Here is an 11185-nt window from a genome sequence, read left to right as displayed (position 1 = left end):
ATAAAATTTTTTGACCTGCATAAAAGAAACTTATCATGACGGGAGTTATAAGACCTATAAAATAAGATAGTAATACGTACAACAAAGATCGCTTCAAACTAGTATAGTCAAGAAAAAAAAAGGAATAAAAAGACATGTCTATCCTTAATCATGTTAGGGTCTTTTTATAGTTACTTGTGTTTAATGGATGATTATTTTATAATTGATAATTTTATTGAATTGTCAAGTGTTAATTAACTATCATCAATTATATACAAAGACAATTTTCTTCTTTTAGACACTAGAAAATACTTCTCAAATGTCACCTACATACTAAAAGAACACCCCATTTATAATTTTCGGTTGTGTTCCTTCGTTTTGTTGTGACACATGTTGTAAGTGATTTTATATTACTGGTCTATGATCAATATGACATTAAATAATCATATATACAAATATTTATATATATAATAAATATATTATCGGGTTTGTGCAATCACAACTCAATCCCCTTCATCAGTATTAATATGTTATTGTCAGGTTGGAATCACCTAATCCACCCAAGTCAGCAACATCCGGATGCGGATCCAAATACTGAACCATATGTTTCGGGTCGGATCTGATGAAAGAACATGAATCCCACGTAGTCCACGTGTTCGCCAGGTGCGCATGCCATTAGGTAGGTTCCTAGGTCAAGTTTGACGGCTTCCCACATTCATCAGGTCCGTCGACTCAGATCCAACGGTCCACGTTCGCTGGCAGACTCGTTTTCTCGACCTCCCCTTCTCTATAAAATTCGGCCTTTTCCGCCCAATTTTGTTATTCCGAGACACCTACGCTTGACCGCTAGTCCGCCGAGTCCCCGGATCGCGTTCCCTGCGCACGCTAATTAGGGTTTCATCCTCTCCGGTTCATCGATCGAGGCGGCGATCGGGAGGCCTCTGGGGTTTGAATCGCTGGGTTGGGTGGTTTTTCTTGTCGGATTTGGGGATCGATCTGGTTAAGGTTAGGCCGCGGAGATGTTCGGGAGGGCGCCGAAGAAGAGCGACAACACGCGGTACTACGAGATCCTGGGGGTGCCCAAGAGCGCGTCGCAGGATGATCTGAAGAAGGCCTACCGGAAGGCTGCCATCAAGAATCACCCCGACAAGGGCGGGGACCCCGAGAAGGTATAGATAGATCCCTGTTTCTCATATGCTCGATTTGTTTTATCTTGTTCTCTTAAGATCCGATCCCTGTTTGTTGATCTGCTTCTGAAGAGATCGTTTTTTCCCACACTTATGGGAGGAGTGTCTCTTAAATTCGATTGATCTGTTACTGTCTTTGATTTATTTGCTAGATACTAATACTAGAGATCTTGGTGGCTAATCTGACGTGTAGATCTTTTTGGATTTGACTTTAAATGCTGCTATGTTCTGAATTAGATTATTGTATTGCTTTCTTACAGCATATATTTAGCAGCTAAAATCTTGCAGTGGGATGGTAATACTTATTGATCCCAGAAAGAAGCAAACAATTAATGGTTTAGGAAATATGCAAAGATTGTTTATTTATTATTATATGCATGAAGGTCTGAGCATAGCTTACTGCGATGAGCTGCCTATTGGCATCATGAGGTGGCATTAAATGTTCTATTTCTCGTGGGGATCAACTTGCTGTAGTGAAAGTTCGAGCCTAGCTGCCTGAGGTTTTTATTGCATGCTTGCTGTTGTTGCTTATGTGTGTTGTTATATGTGGTTAGTCCACCTCGTATTGTTCCTTTCAAGAATGAAGATTACAATTCAGTTTCTTGCTTTCAGTTCAAGGAGTTAGCTCAGGCTTATGAAGTTCTGAGTGATCCTGAGAAGCGTGAGGTCTATGATCAGTATGGTGAAGATGCCCTCAAGGAGGGAATGGGTGGTGGAGGTGGCCATGACCCATTTGATATATTCTCATCTTTCTTTGGTGGGGGCCCCTTTGGAGGTAAGCAATCAGCTGCTCGTTCATTGATGTAATTGTCTATGATGTACTGTTGTCTTCTGGTATCAAAAAATTGTGGTTTGCTTATGCTTGAGATGCTCTATGAACTTTTTGCTGTCATGTTTTTTGTAACAGGAGGAGGAGGAAGCAGCAGGGGTCGAAGGCAGAGGAGAGGGGAGGATGTGATCCATCCTCTGAAGGTGTCTTTGGAAGACCTTTACAATGGAACTTCCAAGAAACTTTCACTGTCACGAAATGTCATCTGCCAGAAGTGCAAGGGGTGAGTTACCTTTCATACCCAGAACATGAGTTTCCAAGATTCGGATAATTGTTCTCATTTTTTGTTACACTTATGCAGCAAGGGTTCAAAATCCGGTGCTTCAATGAAGTGCTCTGGTTGTCAGGGTTCTGGTATGAGGGTCACTATTCGTCAGATTGGGCCTGGCATGATTCAGCAGATGCAGCAACCATGCAATGAGTGCAGGGGTACCGGGGAGACTATCAATGAGAAGGATCGCTGCCCGCAATGCAAAGGTGAGAAAGTTGTCCCAGAGAAGAAAGTGCTGGAGGTTGTAGTTGAGAAGGGAATGCAAAATGGTCAAAAGATTACCTTCCCTGGCGAGGCTGATGAAGCAGTATGATCTTTTATCTCTTTGCTTTCGTTAGATCATTTTTCTCCTGTTGTGTAGAATTATTTAATACATGTTATAGCTGGAGCTTTATTTGTTTAAGCAAATCTTTGTCTCTTATGGTTTAAACGGGTGAATGCTTGCAGCCGGATACTGTCACAGGAGACATTGTGTTTGTTCTCCAGCTGAAAGATCATTCCAAGTTCAAGAGAAAGGGTGACGATCTCTTCTTTGAGCACACATTGTCCCTCTCTGAGGCTCTCTGTGGCTTCCAGTATGTTTTGACCCACCTGGATAATAGACAGCTACTTATTAAATCAAACCCTGGTGAAGTTGTTAAACCCGGTAAGGCTCATGGGGGCAGGCAGTCTTATTTGAAATCACTACTCTTCACCCTTTGTCTAGTGAAACATCATATTGATCTTGGATTATAAATGAGCTTCTTTCTGCTGACACAGATCAATTTAAGGCAATCAATGATGAGGGTATGCCAATGTACCAGAGGCCCTTCATGAGGGGGAAGCTCTACATCCACTTTACCGTTGATTTCCCCGAGTCACTGACACTAGATCAGTGTAAAGCTCTTGAAACTGTACTCCCTCCAAGGCTTGCAACTCAGATGACAGACATGGAGCTGGATGAATGCGAGGAAACCACATTACATGATGTTAACATTGAGGAGGAGATGCGGAGGAAGCAGGCTCAAGCTCAGGAGGCTTATGAGGAGGACGACGATGTTCATGGCGGTGCCCAAAGAGTGCAGTGCGCACAGCAGTAAGGTGCCCTGAATCAACCTGAACTGGTAGGTCTGCAAGCTTATTCTTTGGAAACAGCAAAAATTGGGTCATAGTCATCTTTTATTCATGTTACTTTACAGCAAATTGTCGAGCTAAGTTGCTCCCGGACTTGGATTATTGATGTCTTAAATTTTTTTCTCTTCTCTCTCCTTCATTGCAAGCAAAATGATCAACTATGCTATTTTCTACTTGGATTGCACTATGAACAGCAATAGTCATGCCATTAGTTTGTTGATTGTTGTTACGTTCTCGGTCCCAATGAATGGAGAGCCTGCTGCAACGTGAACATCTTCCCATGTCACAATCTAGAGTGCGAGGGTAGAAACAGTCATTATAATAAACAAGTCGACATTTACAGAACATGGAAGGCAAAATGAAGGGAAGCTGATCATGGATCTACCAATTTTCTATAGTAGAAATGAAGAGACGCGAGCAGTGCTTCCACATTTCCAGACTAAATGTTATCAGCAGTGACTTCAGGAATCAACAATAGGAGTTGCAGATCCAAAACCTGCTGTCTTCTAAATGCAAACCAGGTTAAGCACACGTTTCCGTGAAACATGTACAAGAAAAGAAGCTCCCCAAGATGCTCAAAAAGAAAATGGCTTAGTGACAACCAAATGTCAAGTAATCCTCATCACATTCATATAATTTCATGTATGCTATCTCATTAGGATGGGTAAGATTTTTAGACTTCTAATTAGATTTAAACTATTCACAAGAATCGTAATTAAATTTAAACGACTTGTATGACTACTATTATTAGGATTAAAAATCTAAGAAAGAAAAGGAATCCTAATTTATATACGTTATGTATATGATAAATAATGGTGATTTCAAAACATTTGAATTGATTTCTTCTTATTTTTGATTATTTTGAACTTAGAATTTATATAATATTATCACATGATTTGAACTTAATAGAGAATTTTGATTTTTCTAATATATTAATTGGCATTCTTAATAGTTATTGGGTGAATTTTTGAAAAAAAAGCTTATAAATTTAAAATTTTTTGACAAGACATGTATTTTTCTTTAAGTGATCATTTTACCCTTACCCTTGCCCTGCTAGGCTTATCGCCTTGTATTGCCCATCGATTGCCCTTGCATCGTTCATGTGCACGCAGAGGCAACGATGAATCTAACAAGAATCAAATAGGTGACGGAAGGGGATGACCTATCTTAAGCAAGAGTGGTTCGATTATATTTAGAGGGTTGTGGGGATGACTTGTCTAAGCAGGGGTGGTTCGATTGTATTTAGAGGGTTGTGGGCTATGTCGTCAAGTAGTGATTCGATGGTTGTGAGCGAAGGTACAAGACGATGACAACGATAGATCCGATAAATTTTTTTTTATAAATTTATTAAAAATAAAATGATATTTTCACGTAAATAAATCTAAAATCAAATAACTTCTTTGCAAGAATTCGTCCAAAATTATTGACGATGGACTTGGGAATATATATATAGTAGAACTTTACAGCGTATCACGGTCATAATTGATTAAGACTAGGGCTCGCGAATACCCCCCCGCCCAGACGCGAGCCCTCTTTCGTTTCGCCGCCTGCTGCCGCTGCCCGCCCGCTGCTCGCCGTGCGTCGTCGACGGATACGCTTCCTACTCCTTCATCTTCCTCCACCGCCTCCGCTTCTTCTTCCTCTTCCTCCTCTTCTTCCTTCGCTGCCCCTTCCCCTTCCCCTTCCTCTTCGAGTCACCGGTACGTACCGGTGATTTCTATATCATGTTTTTGCCACATGATTAAAGGTTTTTTAGTTGACCCGGACAAGAATGAAAAATCTGCAAAAATGTTATGAAAAATGTATCGACGTCATTCTTATCATCTCTTTTAGACCTAATCTATATGATGTATGCCCTGTATGTTGGAGTTAGTACAAAGTGTTGAACATTCTCTCTGTGTTTTCTGTACTCAGGAGACAGTTTCTGGAAAACAACTGTCTCAACGTATTTCTGATTATGAGAAGAAGCAAGAATTGTTCTCTGTTTTCACTGTTGAGAACAAGTCTCAAAGAGCTGGTTTATGAGAACACAGCCAAACGAGGCCTATGGCTCTCCGCCTCAAGTCTTGTACATGAAGATCTCCGTCTCCACCCTCGAATACTTTCAAATTTCTGCATAAATACTCGATCTTTCAGCATTCCTGTAAAGCGATTTGATCGTGCTAGCAATTGCCGAGGCCTTGGTCATCATGACTTTCCAGAAGTTAGAGTATCGAATCGATTTCTCTGCTCATCAGAGGCCGGTAGTGGAGAATTACCCAGGTGCTGGAACTGTGGTGGAGCTGCAGTATCGCCTGGACCATTCTTGGCTTGTGGATTGTGTGGAAGCGTGCAGCCTGTGGACCAATCAATTGACTTCTTCCAGATATTTGGGCTGTAAGTGCTCTTGGCATATAACTTCTTCCAGATAGAGCGTGTAGTTTTTCAGATGACAGTTGTTGGCTGCAGTGAGTGTTGAATTTCCTTTGTTGATTAATGCAAAATAACTAGTTCGATGTTTATTGATGTTTACATCTCAACAAGCTCTTTGCACCAATAAATCATTCAATTGGGTCAAGGGAAACAATATAATTCTATGGCGAGTCTTTCTTTGTAATTTTTTCCCTCATTATCTGATTTTTGTTATCCTTTGCAAAAATTAGCTACTTTTTGGTACATCTATTGTCTTTTTTACTGCATTCAGGAACTTTGCTATGCAAATTTTATGTGTAAAATACAAGCTGATATTGGTTTCTTAACTTTCAGGATGGTGTGTTTTTTTTCTGTGTGGTGTTCCTGCATTATTTCTGAAAATAAGTAACTGTGATGTAACCCTGTAACAACAGTAACATCACAAAGGTCAGTTGTGTGACCCCGTTGTGAGAATTCCCACTAAGTTTTGCGATTTTTGCAAGCTTGTGGGTAAAAAGGTTGTCTAATCTAGGGATACAAGACCATATTAAAAAACTAGTCTCGGTTCCCAGTTCAAAACAGTTGTTACCTCCCTTCCCTTCGATTGAGCAAGTTAGTGAGTCTGTGCATCTGTTTGCACCCACATGTGTATTTCTTCCTCCTTTGTTCTTTTGAGTGATCCCACCATTCAATGAGCAGCAGGTTTTTAACCTTGTGAGTTTGGTTCCCGGCAGCTATCACCTTTCCTCGATCATCCATGATGATGTACCCAGCTTCTGCAGCTTCAGCAGACTTAGAAATAGATCCATCATAGTCTAAAGAATAACTTGCCTCATTAATATCATTATTATTGAGCTGAGAATTCAATCCCCTATCTCCTCAGAATTGGTGGCTTTGGTTGATTGCTTAGAGGATAAGGCTTGAACTTCTAGCCACAGTGTAGAGGGTTGTATAAAGCAGTTCTGATGCAAACTTTCATTTCTGTTTTTACAAATCATTCAGAGGATGTTTGCAGTGACTGCCCTTAAGGATTTGGCAGACTTGTCTTCAAGATCCATGCTCTCTAAATCTGAGCTTCTTGGTGCCAATCTTCTATTCTTGTTAGAGAAATCTCAAGCTTGTCTTGGACAATTACCCAAAAAGATTGCAATCTGGCATTTAAAAAATAGATTGTCAAGTGCAATGTTCGGCTTCTTGATCTGAGCTGACGTGTCGGTCGATTGTTGTGCCGCCCCATACTAGTGTGTCGAGTATCTGTACGGTGGGGTGTGTCGACGACATAGAAAAAAGCCAAAAAACCTCCAAAAATACTTGAAAAATAGGAAAAAACTTATATTAAGGTTTTTTATTTGGAACTAAATGTAAGTTTAGTATAATTTCATAAAAAATCTTCTAAATTAGGAAGGAATTGCAATATATATAATTTTCAGACTTTGAGGGGCAGCGTTGTGGTATGTTCCGAACCATCGTTCCATTGATATTGAATTATTTATAAAGATATGACTTAAATTGATAGATTACTAGTTAAGCTTTAAGATTCAAATGAATCAAGTAATAAATGGATTGATTGATGAATATATCTGGTTCTACCATCGAAAAGAACGACGGGGCTCCATAGGCGATGGATCGGGGTCATCGATCCTGTGTATTCATATATCAATATGGCATGTTAGTCGGACCAAATCCTGAAATTTCTCTCACGACATGGTATAATAATACACCGTATATTATTGGTGCATCAATATGGTGATGGTTGTAGCCTGATCGTTGCGAACCACATGTGTTCGAGGCAGTTCCTGAGGCAAGTATGATTGTGGCATGTATCAGTGCGGAGGTTGGAGAACGTTGAAACTTCTACTTTCGTCACTGACCTACTGTTTTGTATTAGAAGATCGATCACTATACTACTGCTTGTAAAAGAGTGACCAATATCACCGTACTATTATTAGTCGTAATATCTTTTATAATATGATGGTTGGGAATATGATGAGCTCCACTTTGTGTCTACGTTGTATAAGTTTTGTCGCATCTGTTCAAAATCGTCGACTGCCTTCCCCTTCCCCTTTTGGATGTAAACCTGATTAGTACCTTGTCTAACTCCATGATTTGAATCTTAAGTGGCATACGTAAAATACTACTCTTCGGTCCATGCATCACCTTGAAACTGAGTAGGTGGAACCATCGACTCCCCGACGTTGTCGCCATTATTGGTCGAGGCATTGTTGTCTATGGCATTGCTATGTCTACGGATCGAGCAGGTTTGCTGAATGTGATCGAGAAAGTGTCTTGTCATCCAATTTGATTTTTTCCAATGATGTGACTGGTACTACTGCCTTCCCATTTGTCTTTGCATGTTGGGCGAACGATTGTGACGGTTGGGTATCATGACCCTGAGTAGTTTGACTTGAGGTTGTTTGACACCTTCCGTCATGTTTTGACTCAAGGGGATCTTCCTTCTGCTGGCGATTTTGTTCCTCTTATTCTAGTGCCTTAGTGATAAAACGCGAGGATATGGCGGATCTCCCGCTTTATTAATTAAAGGATCATCTTGATTCCCCGTTGCTTCGATCCATTCCTCCCAAATGAGCCTCCCAAAATTGATCTAATCCACAAATCATAGCTTATATTGAGTTTAAGGGAGTGAAAATATGAGAATGAGAAAGATGTGAGTGAGAATGAGTTTGAGAGAGTGAAACATGTTGAAAGAGCGGGGAGGAAAGGGTTTAAAAACCCTTTGAACTGGTCCGCGTGTCAATCACCTATTGGACGTATATACCACCCGTATCGTATCGTATCGTGCGGTACAATGAGCCCTGATCAAGTGTCTAGACCAAAATGACAGACGGTCTAGGGTAGCAGTATATGACTTTAAAGTCGTTTTGGTATTTCGGTATAGAAACCTAATCAAGCAAATTTGATGTTCTTGACATTCCTCTGATACTAGTATTACTAATAAGTTCTAATCCGATTCTTGTTTTGGATGTGCATTTGTTATGTGATGAAGAGTCTCTAACATTAGTTTATTTAGTATGTCTTGGTGCGTGGCTTTTATCAGGCATAAAATGATTATCATGATTTTGATTGTATCGATTTTTTCCTAAAAGTAGCAATCATCTGAGATATTGTGGTTGTAATAGGAGTGTTTTGACCTGTAAGTTAATGCAAGCATCTCTTTTAGATTTTTTTAAAAGCTAATTGGAACTTTCCCTTTATAACAATGAATGGTAAAGTCCTACATTCTTCACTTAATGCAGGGAAAGAAAATATGAAATAAAGGATGGTAATCTAGAAGGGAAGTATAAAGATTGGCAAAAGAAATTGCATCCTGACCTAGTGCATTCAAAATCTGAGGTCGGAGGATATGTTTCGAAACTTTAGAATTTAAACTTGTCTGCATATTTTATAGTTTGTACGTAATTCTTTAATTAGTTCTAAATCTATTGGTATACATGATTTAGAAGGAAAAGATGTTTGCGGCTGAACAGTCTGCTCGAGTAATTGATGCATATCGGACTCTAAGCAAACCCCTGCTGAGGGCAATATACCTGGTAAGTTTGTTGCTAACCTTTATTTGACGACCTTTGCTGGTAATTTTTTAGATAATTATCTTGTAGTAGATAATCAATATTTTAATGAACTTCTCTTTGTTTTTGAAGTGGCATATTTCTGGTTACTTTGTTAGTATCTGGCAGCTAAAACTTATATTTTCCAGTAATTATTTGATTTCCTCATCATTTCATAAGTTAAAAGCCAATTAAACTCTTTCACTATTGAGTTATTGTCCAAAATGGTGAAAGATCACATTTTGGAATTATAGATGGTGACGGAGGCAGATAGCTTGAGAGTACAAGTTACTGTACTTATTTGCTATAGATAGTGCCAGTTAGCAAGGATTCCAGTCTGCAGAATCCTTGTTGTATAGGTATTTATACTTCAATATTAGTTTTTGTTCTTGGAATTAATGATGGAAGATAAAATTTGCTTCTCTTGTGGATTTACAGCAGCACTAATTTTATGTGGCACTCTTATTTCCCATATTTTGTAAACCTTTCTAATATGTGAAATAAACCGACTGGACTTTGAGCATATTGAATTGCGCCGGTAATCCTGCAAATGAATGAGAATTGTTTATAAACTATATATTATATATATTCTGATGTTTTCTTTTTGGTTTGATGTCCTATCTCTTTTATTTTCTTGTCTTATTGCATCAATATTGACTATTAATCACAGACACTTTATTAGTGTATATTAGCAGTTGTTGCTTGAAATGGACTGGAAAAAACAAAAATCGAGTTTATTGTGATTAATATCCGTTCTCTGTTATCCTTTGACAGTTGAAACTGGAGGGTGTACATGTTGATGAAGAGAAAACAATCACAGATCCAGATCTGCTTGCTGAGGTAATTATCTGAATACTTTTCGGTTTTGCCTGACATTTGAAGATCTTAGATTCAGGAATTTGAATGTCTCACCAACTTTGGTATCCCTGAGCTTGTGGATGATGTGGGTCATTAATCACCTTGCATATTTGCAGTATTCTCCTGATACTGCTGTCTTCTTAAAATATATAATCCCACATGTTTTGATATTATTTCCCGAATAATAATGAACTTCATGTTTTTCATATTATGCTGTGACAGATGATGGACATCCGAGAAGCTGTCGAAGAGGCAAATGATTCTCATTCACTGAATCAGATACAGACTCAGGTTAATCTTATTCTGCCCATATTACTCTAATTGTTTCACTGTTCCATGCCTTGATATGTTGACAAAATACCACCAATTGCTTCCCATATCTTACATAGGTAGAAGAAAAATTTGAGAAATGCTCAAGATCATTTGAGCAAGCATTCAAAATTCATGACTTTGACAATGCTATAGCTGCAATCGAACGAATGAGATATCATGACCGTGCCCTTGAAGAGATCACAAAGAAACTTTGATCCGGCTTGCTGATGACACACAAAATGAGTTCTCTTGAAATCTTGATCAGCAGCTACCAATCGAGGTGAATGCCAATGCCGGCGTAGCTGGCACCTCAATTAGCATATTTGCATCTTTTCGGGGCATTTTTCAGATGGTTATAATCAATAAGTTCATCTGAATGAACTAATTTTGATATATTGCCGTTTTAGAATTTATATCTATCTGTAACAATTTTTTTTGTAAGGTTATTTTTTTTGTTATACGAGTAATAGGAAATAATAATTTATATGTGTAAAGTTACTACATTTATATCGATCTTTTCTACTTCTCAATGTCTGATTGGAGCTTTGTATATTGGGGACGAACGTCACGTGACATATATGAATATCACGTGAGGATACAGTGGTATAGTTGCACGCTGCAAAGAAAAATGTTCTTGCTACGTCTGCGACGCACCCGATATCAGCCACCCACTGTTGGAGTG

At 39.0% G+C, this 11185-nt stretch overlaps 2 protein-coding genes across 3 annotated transcripts; both read left to right on the top strand.

Annotated features, from left to right (window-relative positions):
• The first annotated feature begins 796 nt into the window (after positions 1-796).
• On the top strand, positions 797-3552 carry LOC135649935 (dnaJ protein homolog). The gene is made up of 6 exons (XM_065168917.1): positions 797-1148; positions 1779-1941; positions 2074-2218; positions 2297-2573; positions 2714-2912; positions 3026-3552. Exons 1-6 carry the CDS (start codon positions 999-1001, stop codon positions 3343-3345), a joined length of 1254 nt encoding a protein of 417 aa, XP_065024989.1. The 5' UTR covers positions 797-998; the 3' UTR covers positions 3346-3552.
• Positions 3553-4824: 1272 nt separating this feature from the next.
• LOC103999405 (iron-sulfur cluster co-chaperone protein HscB homolog) lies at positions 4825-11033 on the top strand. Of its 2 annotated transcripts, none has more exons than XM_065167316.1 (7): positions 4825-5181; positions 5294-5755; positions 9025-9121; positions 9229-9318; positions 10108-10173; positions 10414-10482; positions 10581-11033. In XM_065167316.1, coding segments are annotated over exons 1-7 (924 nt in total). In that variant the 5' UTR covers positions 4825-5179; the 3' UTR covers positions 10719-11033. The 2 variants fall into 2 exon arrangements, with proteins under 2 accessions (XP_065023388.1, XP_009419436.2); XM_009421161.3 differs by having other exon boundaries at positions 4829-5079.
• Positions 11034-11185: the final 152 nt, after the last annotated feature.

This window comes from Musa acuminata, chromosome BXJ3-9, assembly GCF_036884655.1.
Source record: "Musa acuminata AAA Group cultivar baxijiao chromosome BXJ3-9, Cavendish_Baxijiao_AAA, whole genome shotgun sequence".
NCBI classification, from domain to species: Eukaryota; Viridiplantae; Streptophyta; class Magnoliopsida; order Zingiberales; family Musaceae; genus Musa; species Musa acuminata.
The sequence above is the reverse complement of the archived record's forward strand: the minus strand, read 5'-3'. Positions and strand labels throughout refer to the sequence as shown.

Excerpts from the sequence above, each read along its gene's own strand:
- LOC135649935 (XM_065168917.1), top strand. The coding sequence starts at position 999 with ATGTTCGGGAGGGCGCCGAAGAAGAGCGACAACACGCGGTACTACGAG. Across the intron at positions 1,942-2,073 it reads TGGTGGGGGCCCCTTTGGAG|GAGGAGGAGGAAGCAGCAGG; the intron begins GTAAGCAATCAG and ends TTTTTGTAACAG. Across the intron at positions 2,574-2,713 it reads CTGGCGAGGCTGATGAAGCA|CCGGATACTGTCACAGGAGA; the intron begins GTATGATCTTTT and ends GAATGCTTGCAG.
- LOC103999405 (XM_065167316.1), top strand. Across the intron at positions 10,174-10,413 it reads ATCCAGATCTGCTTGCTGAG|ATGATGGACATCCGAGAAGC; the intron begins GTAATTATCTGA and ends ATGCTGTGACAG. Across the intron at positions 10,483-10,580 it reads TGAATCAGATACAGACTCAG|GTAGAAGAAAAATTTGAGAA; the intron begins GTTAATCTTATT and ends TATCTTACATAG.